A 23,006-nucleotide genomic window follows, 5' to 3' on the forward strand; every position below is an offset into this window, starting at 1 on the left:
GCTCTGTCATTATTCTTTCACTCGTTAACACGGGCTCTCGGATTTCAAGTGTCTCCTTTTACACTCCTGAGCCGCCACATTCATCATGGGACTGGGCTGAAGTTTTATTGCTGCCGCGAGAGGTGGATGCAAAAACAAAAGTTGAGTGTGGGATGGACTCAAAGGGCAACTAGCCCCAATACCCCTCTCAGGGGGGAGGGAAAAAAGAAAAAGAAAAATGCGAGTCGGGGCATGAGTCGAGCTCTTTTCTATTCATTTTTGACACAGTTCAACACATTTCATCCACTGGAAACTCCGGGTTATCCCTAGACGTTATGGGCGTACCTACGTGTTTCTGCATCACAGAGGAGTAAGGTGAGGGACGGGGTCACAGCTCCATAAATACTTGGTGTGGCAGAGGCTTTGGATGGACCCTGGAGGAGTAAATGCTGCTGGAGGAAGCTCGCGTACAGGAGAGGAGCGGCGACTTTTCTGCAAGCTGATACCTCATTTGTAGAAGGGCTGAATGGTAAAAAGCCTCCTCAGTTACCACCGTGAAAGTTGTGGTGCCTCTGCCTAATATGGCAAGTCTATGAGTCCGTATTGGCAGAGATTGTTTTATATTTCTCACAGAGTGCGATGTAGTTCAACTTCACACCCCACAGTGAACTATTTGTCAAGATGACAGCGCTTTCACCTCTGAACCGTGCTGTACTTGGACTTGCATGGAGCTGCTTGAGTTTTCTGTCCTGCGCCCATTGCGGGTTAAGTGACAACCATGTGCACTCCAGTTTTATTTACAGGAGGTTGCGCAATCACGAACGCAGGGAGATCCAGAGAGAGATCCTCTCCATCCTGGGCTTGCCTCACCGTCCGAGGCCCTTCTCTCCCGGGAAGCAGGCGTCCTCGGCGCCGCTGTTCATGCTCGACCTGTACAACGCCATGTCCGTGGAGGAGGAGGAGGGGGTGCAGCCGGGCACAGTGAAGAGCTTCAGTGCCAAGGCTCAAGGGCACTCCAGGAAAGGTTACTACAGCCCCCAGCATGTCGCCGGGTACTCCCGTGTGGCACAGCCTTACCGAGCGGCCCCTCTGTTAGGCCACAGCCCCGCACTCACCACAGCGCACGACACCAACTTTCTCAATGATGCCGACATGGTTATGAGTTTTGTCAATTTAGGTAAGTGGCATTAAAGTGGCTTAATTTCTCATCAGGTTTCCTTAAATCAATATTAAGTAATTAAACGAAATTAGCCTGCAGGGCAAGATCTCCAAGTTTTAAATCATCTCCAACTCACATTTCTCTTTATCTCCTTTCCCTCCACTGTTAATAATAATGATTTTTACCTGGATGCACTTCATCTGTGTACTAAGCGAAAAGCCTGATATTTTGTACATTTAGTGCAATTTCTGTTAAATCCATGCAGACAACGACCTAGAAAATACTGCAGCATTAAAGCCTTCATCCATGTAATGCAAGAGTCTATTTCAATTAATTCATATAATTATTGGCCTGTCTGCTATGTTGTTATCATCACATGCAGTTTTGTCAAAATAATTTGACACGTGTAGATTTTGTTTAAATAATCTGAGATGTTGTACGTTAACTCTATAAAACTCTTATTTAAGTTTTACAGTTGTAGATTTCTTCTCACTCAATATAGTTATAGTAATATAGTTTTTTTTTTTATCTAAATGCAAATAAGTATATTTTCAGACATCAGTCAGTTCGCTTGCTTTAGTCTTGTGTGAAATAGTCAGCATTTAACAGAATTAGGCCCAACATTTTGACCTTTTACCAATTTGTGCTGCTTTGTATTAAAAAGAAGCAGATCTCTATAATGATTGTGTTTGTTCAGTAGCAGTGACCCTTAACCCAGCAGTTCAGAGCACCTTATCAGATGACTGTCTGACACTGAGAAAATTGGTCTAAATGATTTCCTGTTGTTAAAAGGGGAGTGATATTGACTGATGCCTTCATTTCTTGAGCTGCTGTCACTAAGAGAAAGCAGTAGCTCTATTCTTCATATTTGTGTTATTTGGATCATTTATTGTTCTCTAATGTGAATTAAAATATTAAGTATACCGCATGGAAAGTTACTCAAAAATGAAATATGACGCAGCATTGCAGAATCCCAAATGAAAGATAACCATAATTAATATTAAAATAATGTTAAGGATTTTATTTTCTTAAATATAGAGCAAAACATGTACAAGTGAATTTGTAGCGTTACTTGGAAGTATAATCCCTCACCTTGGCCTGAGCCCATCTGTTTCCACTTACCACTATACCAGGGCATGTACACTGTCAGCCTTGAAAGCTCTGCTCTCGTTCTGGGGACTGTCAGTGAAGTGTTCAATGGGGCTCTGTCTTTATTACAGTACACTCAAATATAGCTACTGACCTCAACTGTTTTAGAAACGTCTATGTGACATTTCATGCAGTTTAATATGCTTACTGTATCCATTCGAACTTTCAGTGTATGAATAAGAAGTCAAAAAATCCATACACGGACATGAGATTGTATGCCAGAGGAAGATGAAACACACCAGTCATTTATAAATCTTGTTCTTAAAATATGGATACTGTCCTGGTAGAACAACCTGAATCCAATTAATATGTGACGCATCAACAATGCGCACGGCTCTAACTTACCAGGGAGTGAAGTCAATATTATTTAATCTTTATTTTAAGGTTAAATGCTCCATGCTCTCAGTGGCACCTCTGCTTCAGATTACTGCCTGTGGCTAATATAATGGAACACGCTCACTGGGTAAAAGTCAGACCTGACCTCTGACCTGTTTGTGCAAAGTAACCGCAGGCGTTCCCTCTCAATAAAATATCAGGGAAATGCACTACATGATATCACCAAGGATATCAGAAAATCCACTAATCTCAGCCACATGCCTCTTTTCTGCTACTAGGCAGGGGTGTGAGACCTTTAGCGGACACTTTTTTAGTGGCATCAAAGTATCTTTTGTCAGCATGTTACACTAAGGCTCTTTGATTAACAAAGTCAGTGCATATCTTTTTTTTATTTCCATGCAGCAAAATATAAAAATATTAATACATCATATAAGTTTTTAATTTTCAAAAATGACAAGCCTAAAAAAATATCTTATGTTACTCATTATAGTAGAACTATTTCGTTTTAAAGGTTAAGGGTCATTAAACATTGTATGAAACCTACAGGAGGTCAGTATGAGGTCAGAAATGAGGTCAGAGTAGACGCTCACATGACGTTGAAGAATCCTGTCTGGTCTTTTCTCTCACTTGAGGAGCAGACGAAAGTGTCTTTAATTGAAATCAGCCTGTTTTTCTTAACTGACAGCCCATTCATCATGGCCAGAGAATGCAGTTAGGCACACAGTAGAGGGCCTGTCTGGGAACTGCTACCTGTATTCAGTTGACTGATTTAATGAACTGGAAAGTGCTTTTGTTGCTAGTCAAAATGTTTGGATTGGACCTGGAATGTAAAAGAAGATGTGATAAATTACTCTTTTTCTGTGCGTTACTGCTGGCATATTTTTTCCTTAGAGCAACACATGCGGCGGTTTAGGAGTTAAAGCCATATTTTTTGATCAGTGTGAGCTTTGCTGCCAATAAAAATGAAATTCATCATAAAACATTTGCTTTTCCAGTGGAAAAAGATAAAGATTTCTCTCACCAACGAAGACACTACAAGGAGTTCCGTTTTGATCTGACTCAGATCCCGGACGGAGAGGCGGTGACTGCTGCAGAGTTTCGGATCTATAAGGACCGCAGTCATGCTCGCTACGACAATGTTACTCTGATGGTTACCATATATCAAGTCATCAAGGAATACCAAAACAAGTAAGTACCTAATCAACCAAATACAAACATTAAAGGCAGTGATGGAAGTAGATTTACTTTAGTACTGTACAATGTTGAGCTACTTGCACTTTACTTAAGTATTTACATAATTTACACTTATACCCCAAACAATTATTCATCGTCATATTGTATTTTTTACTACAGTTTATTTAACATTTATGTGACGGTACAGTATATTTTACATACAAAATATATAACCAGCATCCAAAAAATTATGCATTATTATAGATTAAACTACCAACAATATATAAAGTAGTTCAAATTAGCTCTACGTCCACCAGCTAAAACATTAAAAATGCTGCTTTCTAATCAGAGATTATAGTCCATTAACCCTCTGACAGGGCCCTGAGGAGCACTTTTACCCCATGCAGTTATCTTGATTCACAGTTAAAAAGGGAAATAGTCAAACAGCTATTGTCTTGTACTGTTAAAACTTTCCACTCGCACAGAACGCCCTTCTATCTCAACTCTGCTCTCTTTCATTCGCACCATGTCTGCCTTACAAATATAGTTCTCGGATAAAGAGAACTCCATTAGCAAGTTGGCCACTTATGAAGCTTGGAAGGTCCATCAGTTATCACTCGTCTTGTGTTGCCTCCCAAGCTGGCCGCGTCCCAGATGAAACCATGAGGGCCCACAATAGGGGGGGAAGGGGCTCCCTCGGGTGCTCCCGTGGTCACTGTTATGCCCACCACCTGCCTGTCTTAACAATATTCCGGAAGTTTAAACCATGACATAGCTGAATACACAAGGGTGTACTTAAAAGTGGGCCCACATTTGCTTGCCAAAAATGTGTGTGGGTGATTGAAGGGGAGATATGGCCCTCCTGGGCTTTGAAAAGGTCCAAGTCAATGGACTCTGCCATCTTAAAGGGGAAGACTGCTTAGTCTAAGTTTTCACACACGTTTTCATGGGGAATAGTGTGTTTGAGTTAGTTTTCACAAAGAAGAACAATTATTTCCCAGTGCAAGAAATATTAGAAACAATATTAGAGTATGTGATCTTAATGAACATCGGAAGCGATTTATATCATATGTGTAGTTTGTAAGTTTGTTTTCAACATATCAGTCAGAATGTTAATACTGTATACACAAAGTGATCACTGCCAATGGGTTTCGGTTGGTTATTTCTAAAAAAATAAAAATCCACTTGTGTACCAACTTACAGTATGGTTACCGTAAGTTAGTAGTTAGTGGGTTTAGGTACCAAATTAAAACCGCTTTGTTAGAGAATCCTACTGGGTTTTTAATAATAATATAGTGACCATGTACAGTAATAGCAATTTCCCCAGTTTAAATTCAGCCAGGGACCCTCTCCCCTCACTTCCTGTCAACAGTACTTCATCTACTAATCACTTTGTTAGGGTTAAGTAAAGGTTGCAGTAAATGTTAAATACAGTAAACTATTACTCACTACTAGTATGAGATTGAACTTCAGATGATGGGGTTAAAGGTACCCTGTAAAGTTTTTCTTCTAAACAAAGTAATGTGTATATTCACTCTTTCTTGCCTAAACACATCGTGGGGGTCTAATGAACGTGGTGAATGCATTTACTTTCTTTTATAACATTTGCAAAGTCGATTTTTGTTTTTTGAAACAGTTTACATCCATGTTTGCTTGCTAGCAGTTTTCTTCTTCAGTGCCGTTGTTGGCGCATTGCAAAATATTTTGGTACTTTATTGCCACTAACTGTCGATCGGGGGAAACCATCGTCCTTGAGCTCATGAACGAAACAAAACGAGGACCTCTTAAAAACATATTGATTCATATACTAGTAATCAAAACCTCCACAGGGTACCTTTAAAGTCAGTCAACTACGCACCGCGCTGACCTCTTTTCACTCCACTATATCAACGTCACTCTATGTCTTGCACTACTACTACTGCTGCATTTGCTGCACTGAACTTTCCAACTGAACATAAATTGCTGATGGAGAATAGTGGCACATGAATATTATTTGCAGGACAGGCTTTTCTAAAAAAAGAGAAGTTACCTCTATCCCTGATCCATTCACTTTAACTCACTCTCTGTGGAACAGTACATCCAGTAATCACAGATGAAGGGGCAGGATAAGCATTTTCCTCTTGGATATGGCTATGGGAGTAGTGAATACTTAGCTACACAAACTAAATTATCACAGGATATGAGCTTAATACTGTACATTTCAAAGAGGAAGTTCACCAGTATGTCACTCATAAAGATTGACCTTGTGGAATTCCACATGAGGTTTAGTTTTATTACACCTGTAATAAACACATGAATAATTTCTGAACTATTGGGGCCACATGGAAAATCTTGGTTCTCTCCGACCAGCACAATGTAACCACAAAAAACTGAACAGGCGCTGCTTTATCCGATCTGCCACTTGAAAGGAATCTAATGCAAATTGGAAACGGGGCATTTTCAACTTTGGGTTTATGGATGCCTTATGTCAGGCTCATGTTAAAAATAAACGAGGGCTGATATCCATAACTCCTGAAATGTCTTGCCCATCAAATAGCTGAAATCTTGGCACGTTATACCACACAACTCTGCAGTTTATTACAAGCCATAGCTTCTTCGACAATAATAGAGCTGCTTTCTTTTTATCTCCAGTACAAAGCTGGCATACAAAAATGACCAAATTACTCTTACACGCCAAATCTCCAGTTTTTAATATACTGAAAGCCTTTTTTTAGAGAAGAATGTTTGGTTTCAAAAGGATGAAGAAATTAAGAATCTAAAAACAGCCACTCCGATTGTTGGCTTCTGCTACAGTATCTGGGCTAAAGCATCCATTTGTGATCAGTCAGTGATACCTCGTTTATCAGTTTCAGTTTAATAAGACCTCTTGGACCCAGTTTAAATGCTGTCAAAGAAGCATATGGTTTCCTTTTTGTGTGTCATAAAGCTATGCAACATTAAGGTGCACAGACAATTTTTATTTGTTTGAGAGCTTACTCAACTTACTGTAGCAAGTCATTTTTTACAAATTTTGTAATTTGTTTATAATGCAGCAGTAAAGTGACCACATTCTTTTCACTGGCACCTTTCCACAATGCAGAAGTAATAATCTTGAAAACCAACATACCCACAGAGACTAAAAATTAGACAATAAATGATACATTTGAAATAAATAGAAGACATACTGTATGCTGTTTTTGTTGTGTAATAGCAGTTGCTGCTTGCATATTACATACTGTACTGGCTGTTTGTGTGTGCATCATTTTAACTGCTGTTTATTTAATGCAGATGTTCGTTTCATTGTTTTTTATTACCTTCAGAGATGCAGAGACGTTCTTGCTTGACTCCAAAAAGGTCCAGGCATCCGATGGGGGTTGGCTAGTGTTTGACATCACAGCCACCAGTAACCACTGGGTGATGAACCCACAGCAGAACTTGGGCCTGCAGCTCTGTCTGGAGACTATAGATGGCAAGTGAAGTTCAGTTGTTCTTTCTATGAATTTGTTCCTTTACTTTAACACATTCTTGGAAAACGTTCAGGAAGATAAGGAGGTTTAAGACACAATGTCTGCATTTGATTTTTTTTTTTTACTCATTGACCTCAGGACAAATGTGACTTGTTTATTTGACAATATGTGGATTTCCACCAATAAATGGCCCTGAATGCACAAAACAGACCAATGGCTTGACATTTTATTTGTATAGATACTGGATTTACCTTGAAAGCAGTCATAAAATGATACAAAATCCTATCATTCTTTACTTTTGAAAGTTTTATTTACCTCCTGCTTTTTTTAAAGGCCGAAGTATCAACACAAAATCTGCTGGAATCATTGGGAGGAACGGGCCCCAGTCCAAACAGCCTTTCCTGGTTGCTTTCTTCAAGGCCAGTGGGGTGTTGCTTCGCTCTGTCAGAGCTGCTGGTGGGAAGAAAAAGAACCACAATCGCAATAAATCTACTAATCAACAAGAAGCATCTAGGGCACCAAAAACTGGAGGTCTGTGCACTTTTATTATGTAATTAAGATGCTACAGTAGTTTTTATCACTTATCTTATCCTATACACATCTGATCTCTCAATGAGATACATTTAATGAAATCCTTTTGCCCTGCTTCACATCGTTCCATCAGACTGTCCATGCCTTAGTCAGACTAACCAACTTGATTTCCAGCAGCATGATATCCCTATAATTACTGGGCCAGACTGCACAGTGATAACACCTGGAAGTCAAAACTTAATGGAACAACCATTGGTTTTCAATTGTATAACATTAACAGGAAACATTTCCAATTTATCACAAGGGACGATCTTGTGTACTTCCAAAAGTCTACATTCATGGACTGCATTCTAGTGCATTTGTCCAGAAGCTTTATAGACAGTGTTGTGCTAACCTTCCTACAGTAAGAACAGAAAAATATATAAACATTCAATGCTTTCTTTTATGATTATTACCCTTTATTTTTTTCAGATTACAACACAAGTGAACAGAAGCAAGCATGCAAGAAGCATGAACTTTATGTCAGTTTTCGAGATTTGGGCTGGCAGGTAAGACAAAATGATTTCACATCTCAAAACATTTATAAAACTATCAAGTAACACAATGAACAATGCATTTTGATTGTCATAAATAAAGGAAGGTCTTTTTTTGTAAAGGATTGGATCATTGCACCTGAGGGCTATGCTGCTTTTTACTGTGATGGTGAATGCTCTTTTCCACTCAACGCACACATGAATGCAACAAATCATGCAATTGTGCAAACCCTGGTTAGTATTCTTTAGAGTGCATTCCATGTGTGTATTGCAATAAAAATAATAATAATGTTCTCAGCAGGTATAATTCATTTGAAACTCACTGCTGTTGCACCTCTACTTTATGCTCTCATTTATAGGTCCATTTAATGTTTCCTGACAATGTGCCAAAGCCATGCTGTGCCCCGACCAAGCTCAACGCAATATCAGTGCTTTACTTTGATGACAGCTCAAACGTAATCCTCAAGAAATACAGAAATATGGTAGTTAGGTCTTGTGGTTGCCATTAGTGGCCGGGCTAACTTTAATTTATGCTATCTGGTATGGGAATCGCTGGAAAACACATCTGCTGCAGGTGTGACGTGATGTACAGTATTATGTATATAAAGTTGTATTATCTAATTTATTTTCTTTTTTTTTAAAATAGCACTGAATATTGTGATATTTAAATGATTAGGACAAAATGTTGATTTTACTTTACGTCAGTTATCAGTTAACTTTTGTGTCCATTGGCATATACTCCCTCTTAGTAACATCTGTATAACTTTTATGAGTTAACTATTCACTGGAGTCATCATGATACATGAGATCACTTCCCCTTCTACTTGTTTTTCCCCTTTTACAATATGCTTGCCTTGCCTTGCTTTACATGCTCACTGAGCTAGAATTATACATGTTTGTCAGTATATAATGTGCTTTTCTTCAACGCACATTTTTTTCTCTTCGTTTGTCTCCATTATGGACCCACAATTGATGATGCTCTGAGCAATAATATCACAATTCCTACAGGCTGTTGGAAATTGTGTTTATCAAATTGGATCACTTGAAGAAAAAAAATAGTGAGTGTTCTCTAATAAACCCAACTGCACAAAGCTATTTTCAAGCTGCCACTGTCTTTCAGCAATGATACTGTTTCACCCTTCCAAGCCAGCTTTTTTTTCATAAGAGTGTGTGTGTGTTCACAGAAGGGGGTTATGTCAGTCTGGAATGAAATTCTTATAAAGTAATGTTTACTTCTGAATGCTTTACAAATTAGGTCATTTTTCAAACAATGTTTATGTAAATGTCTTCCTCTGTGGACTAGCTGCAAACATCTTGCTCGGGGAAAGTATATCTTATTGTAGAGTGTTGTGTATTTTAATAAATGTAACACTTGAAAACTCTTATTTTTTGCTCGCCCTTTACTTGACCTTGCAGCTTTTCTTGCTCCATTTATCACCCTAAACTATATGCAGAAATGCATCCCCCCCCCCTCCAGCTGCAAGTCTTCCAGCCTTTTCAAATTCAAGTTGTCCTTTTGTATTTCTGTTTAGAGTTCTCCGGATGTTTTACACACTGTTGCCAGACTACCATCTCAGATTTATAAATGTTTGACAAGTATGATATAAACTAGGGGTCCACCCACAGAGCCTTTCGACATGCTTTTGGGGAGTGCTAATGCTAGGGGTACAGCGCTAGCAGTAAAACAGTGCTGTGACCTCCAAAGACAGCCCAAATGGGTATCATGAGGCTGCCAGCAGAGAAAGGTATATCATTTTGTAAGCAATCCCATCCTGATTATGGGGAAAGTTACCATCCATCACATGACTTATGTGATCTGTATGGCACACCTCTGCTTGCTTGCATTTCCTACACTTATGTTTTGGATGTTGCCATCTGCTCAGAGCTAAGATTCACTCCTGAAAAAACAAAGAGGTGACCATAAACTAAACTTAGCAAGTGTTGTGGCATTCACCTCCTCATTCAGGATAAGCATAATTTCCAGAAAAATGCGAGCAAATGTGCTATTTCCAGAGAAGTACTCTGGTTAGGCAGGGATTTTCAATGGTCTTGGAAATCTAGGGATTAGGTTATGGATTAATATTTGTTTACACAACTGTGTTGACCTTCACTGAACACAGGATATGTACTGTTGCACTTTTCTCCCCCTACCCTCCCAATTCTATAAAAAAAAAAATCTCTGACATGGCAGAACATTGAGTGACTGTATTTCACTTAATTAAAAGCAGTGGCTGGCCTGCCCAGATGTTATGTGGGCTCCATCTAAAAGGAGTGTTGACATTCAGTGAATAGAGGAGGCCACCTGCTAACTTAACTCTTGGCTTGAGGGGTGATTTGCATTCCTGCGGCCTGTTGCCTGGCATGATTACTCCTAGCACTTCACAATCCCATCGACTGTTTAATATCATGGATTCTTTCCAATTCAGCTACATTTCTTCCTTTTCTGTAACGCGGGAGCGGCTATGAATGAGCTCCTATTTAAGGTCTCCAAAACTACACAGCCCTCTCGACAGCAAACCTTCTGACCACATTAAAGGAAAGGGTAACAATTGCCATACTCAGTGCAGATTAATACAGTGGCCCCTTCTCCTCTGAGACCCTTGTGGTCCAAAACAGGGTGTAGTGAGTCAGAGGTGCCTTGACATTCATCAGATCAGCACTTCCACTTCTGAAACATGCTGGAAAAAGGTCACAACCCATCACAGTTTACTTTTCATGAAGGGTTTCTTGTGAATTTTTCATAAATCATGCTCTCCAGTTTATAGTATTTGTCACAACAAACTGTTGGCTTGACATAAACACATTTACATCATGCCAAGATGTGTTTTCAGGTGCTGATATTAAGATTTTTTTTCTACCACAAACATGTTTATTCTCTTAACCTGATTGAGAAAACAGACGTGTCTATGTGAGCAGCTGTTAGGAAAATGTTCTTTTGTTCAGCAAATTTGAAATATTTATTGAGGAAAGATCATCTTGAAGCTCTAAGAAAGGTCAGAGCTGTCTGTCTGTCAAAAGTCTCAAATGCTTGATAATTTAGGTAATTTCTTTTTTATGTCGAGGAAATATGTCAACAAATACTGCAGAACAAAAAGCTGATGTTAACAAGCTGCTGATCTTAGACCACCGACAGAGGAGTTCGTGCTAGAGGCATCTCAGAGATGTCCTCACAGATTAAATCACAGAGGCTGCAATATTTTGTAGTCTGTTTTCTTTTTCCAATAACGGTTAGAGCCCACTTTTTGTTGAGTCGTCATTCTAAGATTCTAAGAGAAAGGGGAAAGTATCTTTACCTCATTATGTATGGGAAAACTCAACTTCGTATTTTGAACATAGTGCATTTATCTATGCCAATGGCTCCTAACCCTCTTTAAGGCTTTCCAACCTTGTAAAACACTTCCCATAATGATTTATTTATAGTGTATTTAAAGTGTTTTGAGTAGTTATTCATTTTGTAAACAAGTCTTCTGAATGAGAACATTTGTATTTGAAATGAAAATCAAATGTGGTCAGTAGTCCATGAAAGAAAAGCTGGATTTTACACAAACATTCTCATAAACTAAACATTTGTTCACAGTCTTAATAGAGTTTAATATGCCAGTTACTGTAAAGGCGCACTTCTAGTTAAATGTTATATGTCATTAATGTGCTTGATTAGTGGTACAGTTGGCTCTAATGCAGGCAGGTCAGATGATTGACATGATGCTTATTTTTATCACATTTTGGTCAATCTAATACAACTACAAAACATAATAGTTATTGTTCATTTGGTTTAGTATATCCATGTTTCTTCGATTTACCCTGTGTTAACCAGAGGTCTTTTTCTTTCTGAGGCTCAAAGTTTATTTTGAAAGTGTCATCTTGCAGTCCATCCACAAGGCAAGTGAAATTGTATCTAATAAAAATGTTGTGCAGTTTACCTAATTCATCTCTCCACATATGGTTCTCCTTATTTGTGTTCTGTGGGTGGGCTTTGACTTCCATACAGCTCAATCAGTCGCTCTTGAAAAGGGAGACCATATGGGTCGCATTTTTACATGTTGTTTGGTATGACAAGGCTGCAGAAGGACCAGCAAGGAATGTGTCCTGACAGAGGGCAACGCAGAAACACTGCTATGTTTGCTTGTTATTCACATATGCACATTAGCTTCCCCAGCCAGAGAAGAGAGGGGTTTTGGGATCTCAGAGTTACAACAGACTGTTTGTGAAGTCAACTGTCACTTCCCATTACCACTAGAGGTGGCACCTGTGCATTTAAACCCTTTCAATATTTTGAAATCTTGTATTTTTAGCCTGGAATGCTACTAACACATGCATTAAAATATAAATGTTAATACAGTTTACCAGTGCTTTTCTGATATGATTGCATAAATGAACTAGAATCATGAATTAAAACCCTCTTTCCACTTTGTGTGACTCTATAAAATGTATTTACACCCAGTTTTTAAAGTAAATCTCAGTTGCTTTCCATTTTCTTTTTTTCTATTACATGCAGCTTTTACTGTATGAAACATGTTTTCCTTGTGCATCCAGAAAAAACATGTTAGTCTGTTAAGATTCTTTTGTGGGTTTGTCTCAGTGGAATTAAAAGCTACTGACATGATATGCTAACAATGTCTGCCTTCTTTTTTATGTGCAAGTTAGTTATGTCCTCCTGTCACCCATCTATTGTAAATGTATGGCAGAGAACACATACAATAAAAAAGGTTGAAAGGAGAAACACAAACCAAAGCAGATGCACGGGATATTAACCAGTTTCTGAGGCCAAGGATGTCTATCCTGTACTAATCGTGCTGATTTACTGTATCTCAGAGCTTTCAAACTAATGTTTAAAATGTTGCAAAAACAGGGTACATCAGAAGAACCTGGGCATATCTGGGCACAATTATGAACTAAGGAAAGAAAGAAAGAAAGAAAGAAAGAACCAAAGAAAGACAGAAAAATCATCTATAAATGTAAACCCTTTCTATTAAAACCTGCTGCTCTATGGTTTTCAACAGTAAAAACAATCCAAAAAGCCCATTTTTGACCGAGTCTTTAAATGTAAGAAAATGATTCTGAGTTAATCAGTGTCCCTGTAGTAGCCAAGCAAACTAAAGGTATCTAGTGTTTGTACTGTAGATTGTTGTACTTTGCTTAGCAGCACTGCACTGTCACTTTGTCTTGGTGACCTCTCTGCAGATGATTAAAGTAAGACAATAGCACATCTTCACTATTATATCAGCAAACATCTTTATTCAATAGCTCTTGGACAGTACCTGAAAGCCTCTTAAGTTATGCATGTCTAAACATTCATAAATTCTTTGGTTTTGTAGGGACTTTAATTGGGTACATGTCTCACACAAGTGACTCATGAGTTCAGAATCAAGAATGAATATTTAACCCAAATTTCTTTTAGCTGTTTTCTGTCTTAACTGCATATTACACAACATGGTGCAGGAGAAGGACAGAGAAAGAACAGGGAGGATGACACACACTGTGTTTGGTGTTGTCAGCCATACAAGTTTTCACTCAACATAAAGTCTGGGTGACTTTTTACAGTCAACAGCCTGTTACAGTACAGGGTCAAGTCCTGCCCGGTGTTTGGTGTTTTAAGCCCCCAATGTCGCCTTCCAGGCAGTGCGGCAATGGTCATGTTTAGGATTAAGGTTATGGTTAGCTGCCTGGAAGGCGACGTTGGAGGCTTAAAACACCATCGAGCGCCCTGTCCTTATTATCAGTCTGCTATTTTCTATGGCTATATCAAACCTCTGTATTTTTTTGGCACCAACTAAAATAAATTCATAGCATCAAGTATTGAAAGAGAGTATCAAATGTCTGGTCAGATTCAAAATCTTGTTGACTACAACAATTTTTCAAATCTGACACTATTTTATCTAGACAAATTGTGTTGCTGCTTGTTGACAAGAGAGCAAGATAGAAATTGAAAAAAATTAGTTTTGTAGAAAATATGTTATGCCTCAAAAAAGTAAGGTACAGTATCTAAAAAACATGTAGGTATCTGTACCGAAAGTATAGGTATCATATTGACACTAGTATTACTAGTTAGTATACTAGTAATTCGAACGATCCTCAGCCCTACATCAAGATGCTTGTGACTTTACCAGGTTGATGTTTATCTGTCCTGTCATCGTCTCGCACAATGATAAAAATAATGTACAAAATATGCTACTGTGCCAATTTAGAAAGCAAATAGAGATGTCAACAGCCATCACTTAACCCGGTTCATGTGTATTCTGGCTGTTGTAAATTTTGCTGTGAAATTCAATTTCTCCCACCAAGGATACGGCTACACTGAAGGAAATCTCTGTACTTTATGACCCAGTCGGAGCAGTAATCCAGCCATGAAGTCCTCTGTGGTACAATATAAAAATCTGCACAATAAATATGTGGCTGCTTAGAAACATCCGCTCGAATGTATCTTTGACAAAGTGGTGTGAACTAGTGCCTTTGTGACGAAAAAACTGAAGATTGTAGCATGTCCGAATAAATGAATGATATGGTTAGATTGCAGCCAATTGATTGGTGAGGATTTAAGTTGTTTTGCTCACACTCCTTATTAAATCTTGACTAACGTTTATCATTGTGAACAGGCGGGTCCCACAGCTTTACTTTCAGCTGTATTTTACACATCAATACTTGAAAGTCATGATCATATGTGGACACAACACACAGGTCAGTGGCTTTTGTGACTGAAAGCCACAGGGCGCTCTGTGGTGTGATTACTGTGAGGATAATCTTTAACACACATGCTGTCTCTTAGGGGAGCTGTGGAAAGTTGGCTCAGAGTGGCCAGCCTTCCTGAAGAAACTGTAAGGTAGGCTGCTATTTTTATCAAGGCTTTACATTTTATTTAAAAAAAAAAAGGGTTTGTGGTCATTTTTTCTCTTGGTACATAGTCAAATATAATGGAAATGAGATGGGGTGGGAATGCCTTTCATTCCACAAGAGCAAGATGTTTTATATATGTTCATTCTTTGCTTTTTGTACAGCATTTTTTTTTAATACATGATTCAGGTTTAATAATACACCATCAAGTGGTCTGTTTCTGTAGGACTGGATGTAATTATTCTAACTATATATCCAACAAACCCTTCCATCTTCTCTGGGTATGAAAGACATTTCTATAATTTATATGTCATGACTATTGCTTTCAGGGTGATCATCGTGTGCTATTCGCTCGGCATCAGGACTCTCTTGTTGTTACAGTTCAGTTAAATCCATGATGTAGAAATTGAAGACGGATGGAGGATGAAAATTGATTTAATCTGGTTCCTGTTTTCCTTTTCCCACTTTGTTTTCAGTGTATATCTGAGAGCTTAAAACCTCTTTCATGCCCTGCCGAAACCTGTACTCTATAAAGAACTGTTTTTCACATCTGTTTCTTTCCTAGTACAAAAAAGAGAATAGTCTCTTTCTTTTATAGGCAACTTTTTCCAGTTCAGAAACACGTTGTGACATTTGCACTGTTTGATTTTTATTTAATATTTTGAGGCATTCATCATGTGCTTGGTCTCCAAAATCCTCATGTGTAAAATATATTGTTCTCAGGAGACAGCTTACAAACTAGCGCGGAGACATCCTTTTTCCTGTTAAGGCGTATCTGTTTGCCTAATCTACACAAACGTAAGAGTATTGTCCCTTTACAAAGTTTAACCTAGTAGAAAATAACTTTTTAAGTTTGTGCAGTTGTTTCTATTTGTTAGTAGCTTGATAATTAGACTAAATTGCCATTTATTTCACTTCATTATTCTACTCTATTTTCTCTGAACAAAGCAAGCATGGGGGCAGTGATTTCTGAGATCTGGAACTAGACTAATTTGTTAATGCTGTTGTGATACAAAAATCCTCCATTAGATTTGATTGCCAAATCCTCCACCCTGTTTACACTCTAAAAAATCTAATGCTACAACTCATAGATGATTTTGTGAGTAAGACCCAGTAATTTTGTAAGTAACATGTTATTCTTATACCATATAAATGTATGTATTACAAAAAAAGGTTATAATCGACGTTTCACAAACATATCAGTGTTGAAACTATGCCCAACTTACAGTATATTTCTTATAAAAAGGGTTATTTTTCCTGTTCACAGATGTCATATGTTATATAGTATTTTTCTTAAAATGTTAAATCGTCCTCCACTTACATACCATCTTTGACTTTAAAGTTTCCACTCACCTGCATTACATTGACTCCTAAAAGCAGGAAAGCCCCTGAAGGCCAGTTCTTTAAAGTGACCCTCTGCAGCTGGTATTTGTCAAGATAAACCGTAGCTGCCGAGTTTCCTTGAAAGTAGAAATGTTAAAAGGCCAGTTAGGGTTAATTGGTTGATGCAGTTATCACTGATTGAAAATGAGCCATTGAGAAAGCAACTTTTCTCTGAAAAGTCATAATTTTTCTGAATCGTTACATTATATTTAGCTTAGTTCCCCAACATATTTATTTAAAATTTCCTACATACAGTAGACATACTCAACACTGTGAACTATGGTAGCAGATTTATTATAGAAATAATTTGCACTAACTTTACTTAGTTAAAGGCCAACAAACCACTGAAACCATTGAATTATTTCAAACAAATGAATAATTATTTTCAGGCAAATATAGCTACAAAAGAAACATTTTTTGGCAGAAATAATGACCAGCATTGATTTGGTTTACCTAATGTAAAAAGCTCTAAAAAAATGTTTTAAAAGTTCATGTGTGTGACACTAAGTTTTGTGTTGTTCAAAATTCAACTATGAATGTATACTGCACTGTTTTTCTGTGTCTAAAAGGACCACAAATAAATGATTAGAGGCATTAAGAAAGAAATGTAGGGGGTGGCAACTGATAGACATCAACCTTGAAGTCTGTTACAAAAAAGGCTTTTTCAGGGCTGATCATATGAGTTCCCCCAGAGAGAGAGGTAGAGGTCTCTCATCACAGAGCAGTTTAGCGTCGTGAGATGGTTGAATGCTAGGACTTCATTAAGTCCCTCTATTGTTAACATCTGGGTTTGGAAGAATGGCTCTTTCTCTGGTAAATGTTGCCCTGGCTTAACAAGGGATTTTATTACACCATGCAGTTGACATTGGCAGCAGTGGCATGTCTGGCAATGGAAACCCTTCAACTGTTCAGGTCACAAGAGATCAATCAAAGCAGCCTGTTTCCCTGAAGCCTACAATTCTCAATAGAACAGGTAGTTGAATGTGTATCTAACGTTGTTGAATCAATATTTAAAACAAACTGTAAGACTTTTTAGCAAATACTGGTTAAAATGCTTTAACTATTAAGAAAGCACTCAGGTCTTAGCCCATTTATCATTTGGAGCCGATTTGCAGTTGTACAAACTCTTCTTTCCTTGTTGTATATTTTTTTTATGCCCTGCACCTGCCTTCCCCTTTTTGGACGCACGCATTCTTTCTTCTTCCAAAATCTTTCCTCGAAATGCTTCCACAAGAATTCCCAGTTTAAAGTGCAGCACTAATCTCCCATATCGCTCCATTTGCCACTTTGCTTCACACCATTTCCTCTCTCTCAGTCTCCATCCCGCACCCCCCCATCCCCCTCTGTTTTGATCCCCTCCCTGGTAGGGATGTGGCTGCCATGGCAACTGCTGAATCATCCTTCACCCTCTGCAGCCGTCCTCTAATTCCATCTCCTAATGCAGCTAGGCCCTCTGTTTTCTAGGCTTGCATTAGTATATTGATCTGACGCTTCAATTTGCTATATTAGTTGCAGCAGTCTGTGAAGGTTAGTCTCTGAAGACACGGAGGTGCAGCAGGGCTGAACAGCAGCCATTCGGATGGGTAACGTACCCACTACAGTGAAGCACTGCTTGAGCTATGAGCAAATTATCCAGGACTATCCATGGCTGAAACGCTGGCTGCTCGAGGAGAAGGTGGGCGTTGTTTTTTCTTGTTTCAAATCGGCCGCACATGCTCTGCCACATGACTCTATCATGACAGAGAGGATGCAGAGTAGCAGCCACTGATGACGTGCATGCAGCATGCTGCTTATGTAACGGTCCTCTTCAATGGAAATTTTGCTCTACTACTCTTTATATATTACTGTATTTTTAAGGATGCATCTCTCTAAATAAGAATGGTGAATTGTCTTCATCTCTCTGAATTGACTGTATGTGACAAAAGATGCAGGCTATGCTTCTGTTTCTTATGTGTTGTGTGCCTCAACATTATTATTTCATAACAAGAATAATGTTTGTTTATTTCAAGTAGACAAATAGGCTGCCCATAGTGGTTCTTTACATTCAAATACTACTCACTGATCACATATTAAGCTTTTATTTAATAATAAATAGATTTTATTTTCCATTGAAAAGCACTCAAGAAACATGTAACACATATGTAGTTTAGCTAATTGCTTTGGTTTTATGGCCTGCACATTTATTGAATAACCCCTGTAGGCTTCGTTTTTAGTTACCTTTAAAAATAAGAGTAACGTTAGAAATCCAACAGTTGTAAAAATACTGCATTACAAGTAAAATATTACTCCAAAGCACAAGTAGCCTATTAAATACAGAAGTAAAAGTATTGTATTAATGAGGCTACAGTAAGCAGCATGTACTTTTTATATTTGGTGGAGTTAATTCAAAACTGCAGTATATTGGTAGTTAAATCTATGATGACAATATATCATATCCTCCTGAGACCCAGCCCATTGACTTATGTCCACTGTAGTGGACATTTGAGTTTCATTCCTCTCCTTGGAATCGTTTGTGCAAGTCTCTTAATTCCTGCTGTACTGTACAGAGGACATCCTGGGCTTTTCAGTGATGTGTTATTTGATTGGCTGGGAGGCCGGGAACCGCCTCTTTCTTTCAATCCAAAATGGACAGCATAGGAACAAGTACATTTTATGGAAAGATAAGAGATGAGTCAAATATTATTATTTATTTTATGATAATCATATATTTTCTTGTTCATTAAGGTGTTAGGAATCATATATTGAGTTCTGATAGAAACTACATTATGTATCTTTTGAAAAATTGGCATTTTATGAATGTCAATTATAGTGGACATCAGGACTATCTTCATGTAAATAATGACTCCACATCTACCAAATTTGTCTTTTTTCATACTCAAATGATCCTGTTGTCCACTACAGTGGACATTCTTTAAATAAATAAAAATAAAAAAATTTAAATTGTAAGATATTTTTTTAACCTTAAACAGGTAGGCCTATGGAATCACAAAATAATCTGATTAGGAAAAACAAAATTTTCCTCGGTTCTCAGGAGGTTATTTTATAAATACATGATATTGTGGATTAAAAAGTACACAATTTCCCTTTGAAATTAAGTAAAAGTTTAAGTTGCATACACTGGAACTACTCAAATAACGTTAACAACATCCAAGTAGCCTAATGTTACCTCAACATAGCCAGCTTAGTTAAGTAACGTTACAGTAACGTCAGAGAAAGCTTAACTGTAACGTTACGTGTGAACTAGCTAGCTAGCTTAGCTAGCTCAGCTAACGGCTCAGCACAGTACCTATGTTAGTGGATTACGTTAGCTAGCTAGCTGGCTACTTAGTGAAGACAGTTTAGTGTCTAGCTTAAAACACAGATATTTCTCTCAGAAGTTGGCGGAAATTAAAACGGAGGCACATGAACCGTGAATATTGGACTTACATTTGTCAGGTAGACAGAAAAAAGACTCCAAATGAGTGCTAATGATGCTCCATGTCTGCTGGAATGAACTGTTTGCTAACACGTTAGCCGTTAGCCATAACACCTGAATGAGCTAGCTAACTGCCATATTTTAGTTTGTTTTGTTTCTCTACTCCCCAGTGGACAAAATCCATGACAAAAATCGATTAGATAACGTTAGATAAGCAGTAAATGTCACTCAGTTTAAGAAGATAGCTAAAGCTTTATAAATTCTATAACCTTTAATCTCTGTTTAGAGAACATATATTATATGTTCTATAATATGTACTGTATATAATGTATTATAGTTTACATTTTATATGATATAATATTTAACTAAACAAGGAAATTATGAGGTTCAGACTTCTTTTTAAAGTCACTGGTTCAGACCTATGGTTCAGACCAGAAAAATACCTAGATCCTCAGGATATCTTTTGTGGTTTGTGTGGAGTTACCCTTACCTTCTTTCCCAGTCTTTCTTTTATGAGACATGTCCTGGGTTTGCATATTAATGTCATGAGAGGCTTCTGTTTTGTTTCTTAGGTTTCAGACAGTGGTTCATGTTAGAAATAACATGTCCTGGAGCATCCCATGCCAAAAGGATTACTTACTGCTTGTGTTCAGTGTACTTCTTCTTATTTGCATCTCTCTTTGATATTTTTCCAGACCAATACAGGACATGAGTTTCCAGAGTTTGTTAAAATAGTTGAAGTTGGGCCGAGAGATGGACTTCAAAATGAAAAGGTATTCACTGTTATTTCTGTCATGAATCTCATTTATATTTATAAATAAGCACCGTTGTTTTGTACATGATCACCCCTGGAAACCCCCTTTTTATACATAAAACAATCTATAACATATGGGTTGTGTGCCATAATTGCCAGGAGCATATGTTTCACATTTTCTTTGCAATTGAATAAGAAAGATGACACAGCTTCTGGCTTAGTTTACTGTGCTTAGCATGTCACTGCTTTATCATTTCCTTATTGTTTGCCTGTAGTTTTACAGATTGCCCTGGATGCAGGGATAATTTTATTTACCACAATGTGTTATTATGAGATATTTGTGTATTATGAGAGATCTTAAAAATATTCAGCAAGTGCAAGATTCAGCATGTGAATATAGATGTGATTGGCAAGCAGCGTAGCAAAAGAAAGAAAAACAATCTGCCAGATATCTGCTTGTTTTACCTCCCATATTGAATCATATCCAGAAAGAGCAGTTTCAGTTTCATTGTTCCCCAGGAAATTGTTCCGACAGGGGTGAAAATCCAGCTGATAGACATGCTCTCAGGAACAGGCCTGCCTGTGATCGAGGCCACCAGCTTTGTCTCTTCAAAGTGGGTACCGCAGGTAATAACTCTTCTTTGTGCACAGCAAAAGAGTGCTGAGTGATTTATTAGGCTCTCTTTCTTGTCTGCATACTACTACTGAAGAAAATCTGCTTCTCCAGTATGCTTGTTGGACCCACCGATGCTTTTGGAAAGAATATTTTAAGATATTCTTCATATAGTCACCCTCTCATTCCCTGTCATAAATTGGACCACTATTTACTTCCTGAAAAAGAGCAAACATGAACATGTCCAATTTTATTTACTGAGAGTCCTTTAAGAGATATCTGCTGCCTACAAGCATTTGAAAACATTTGTGCAGGATGATGTATTCGCAGATGATGTTAAAGGTTTATTTTTTTTATTTTTTCCCCCCCACCCCTTTTCATTTAGATGGCTGACCACACTGATGTACTCAGAGGAATCCAGAGAGCACCTCATGTTCGGTACCCTGTTTTGACACCTAACATGCAAGGTTTCCAGGATGCTGTAAGCATTAATTTTCAATTCAGCATTATGATCTATGATACAAACCATGGCTATTTACCCATGCTTCTCAATTAAAGTTAACTGTTGGCACTACATTAGTTTTTCCCCAGATAATTCCTGCACTTGCGTAAGTGTGACTTCTCAAAACAGTTTTACAAGTTCATTTTTCTCTCCTGTTTTAAGGTTGCAGCTGGTGCTACTGAAGTGGCGGTGTTTGGGTCAGCGTCTGAAACCTTCAGTAAAAAAAATATTAACTGCTCTATTGATGAAAGCATGGTGAGGTTTAAGGAAGTCATTAACACTGCCAAAGAGCGACAGATCCCGGTCCGTGGGTTAGTATTCTGGATAATAATTGTCCTTTACAATGAGTGAAAAAACATACTGTATCTAACCTTTTACTCACTTTGTGATTGTTTTTTTTTACTCCACTTGAAAACACAGTTGAAAATACTGCAGTTTTTATATGAAGAAGAAAACACACAATTTAGTAATGATACAGTAGCTTTATAGCAAACATCCAGATGTACACCAGGTTATATCTAAGCATTAGTGAACCACAGATACAGATGGAAATTAATGCAAACCAAAAAGGGTAAATTACTGAATATAGTCCCAATTGTATTGAATGTTTTTTTAGATTATATGCATCTGTCCCCCAGATTAACCCATCAAAACAACACTGGATTACTGTAAACACTGTCACTTTCCAAGTGCCAAATACTGTTCAGTAGTTACCAAATGGCATCAAATCAAGATCTGGATTACCACCAAAATCTACTCACCAATCTGTTCACCACATTTCATGTAACTCTCATCTGTACGCCTTTAAAATATCTCAGGGACAAACAGATGAACAGCCGAAATGACAAAAAACATCAAAATCTTTTATCCTCACTTAAAGAGCTCTTCCTTTTAACAAGAGCAGGCAACAGTGACACAGTGAAACAGAAACCATAATGAAGCTATAGCATAAGTTCAGTCAGGAAGACTATACCTTTCCATGCTTAGGCCTCCTGTAGTTTTATTTCTTATGCATCTGCATTCAATCCTCTCACGCATGCTCATTCATTATTCCTTGCTGTCCTGTCTGGGGTTGTCTGTTCTCATCAGCTGATTACATCAGCTGATCTTATCTATCCAATAGTTCACCGACACACCTAAATTGTTAGCCTATCTTCCTACTGCTGCCTCTGTTTAAATATGATTTTCTCTCTGCCTTTAGTACA

The 23,006-nt window shown here is 37.9% G+C and overlaps 2 protein-coding genes and 1 long non-coding RNA gene across 6 annotated transcripts in view; 2 read left to right on the top strand and 1 right to left on the bottom strand.

The window, feature by feature from the left end:
* bmp5 (bone morphogenetic protein 5) lies at positions 1-9,639 on the top strand. Its single transcript, XM_028603375.1, has 7 exons — positions 1-1,156; positions 3,619-3,811; positions 7,096-7,244; positions 7,576-7,773; positions 8,245-8,321; positions 8,430-8,540; positions 8,666-9,639. Exons 1-7 carry the CDS (start codon positions 661-663, stop codon positions 8,813-8,815), a joined length of 1,374 nt encoding a protein of 457 aa, XP_028459176.1. The 5' UTR covers positions 1-660; the 3' UTR covers positions 8,816-9,639.
* On the bottom strand, positions 4,062-20,677 carry LOC114572015 (uncharacterized). Of its 3 annotated transcripts, none has more exons than XR_003694723.1 (5): positions 20,423-20,677; positions 16,488-16,594; positions 7,558-7,695; positions 7,090-7,235; positions 4,062-4,535 (listed from the first exon to the last, which is right to left on the bottom strand). It is a non-coding gene; the product is annotated as an uncharacterized LOC114572015 (long non-coding RNA). The 3 variants fall into 3 exon arrangements; XR_003694724.1 differs by lacking the exon at positions 20,423-20,677 and adding an exon at positions 19,944-20,189 and having other exon boundaries at positions 4,062-4,531; XR_003694722.1 differs by lacking the exon at positions 20,423-20,677 and adding an exon at positions 19,944-20,189.
* Positions 19,474-23,006, top strand: part of hmgcll1 (3-hydroxymethyl-3-methylglutaryl-CoA lyase like 1) — a 12,626-nt gene continuing 9,093 nt past the window's right edge. The window contains exons 1-5 of one of the 2 annotated variants that reach the window (XM_028603381.1): positions 19,474-19,952; positions 20,628-20,705; positions 21,206-21,313; positions 21,685-21,780; positions 21,964-22,112. In XM_028603381.1, coding sequence (XP_028459182.1) covers positions 19,920-19,952; positions 20,628-20,705; positions 21,206-21,313; positions 21,685-21,780; positions 21,964-22,112 — 464 coding nt within the window. In that variant the 5' untranslated portion in view covers positions 19,474-19,919. Of the gene's footprint in view, positions 19,953-20,627; positions 20,706-21,205; positions 21,314-21,684; positions 21,781-21,963; positions 22,113-23,006 lie in introns of those variants that run through there. The other variant, XM_028603382.1, reaches the window with a different exon arrangement.

Source organism: Perca flavescens, chromosome 17, assembly GCF_004354835.1.
Source record: "Perca flavescens isolate YP-PL-M2 chromosome 17, PFLA_1.0, whole genome shotgun sequence".
NCBI classification, from domain to species: domain Eukaryota; kingdom Metazoa; phylum Chordata; class Actinopteri; order Perciformes; family Percidae; genus Perca; species Perca flavescens.

What these genes read in the sequence shown, in the direction of transcription:
- bmp5 (XM_028603375.1), top strand. Translation starts at nt 661, where the DNA reads ATGACAGCGCTTTCACCTCTGAACCGTGCTGTACTTGGACTTGCATGG. An exon ending in ATCAAGGAATACCAAAACAA is followed by an intron (nt 3,812 to 7,095) that starts GTAAGTACCTAA and finishes TATTACCTTCAG; the next exon opens with AGATGCAGAGACGTTCTTGC. An exon ending in ATGCAATTGTGCAAACCCTG is followed by an intron (nt 8,541 to 8,665) that starts GTTAGTATTCTT and finishes TCTCATTTATAG; the next exon opens with GTCCATTTAATGTTTCCTGA.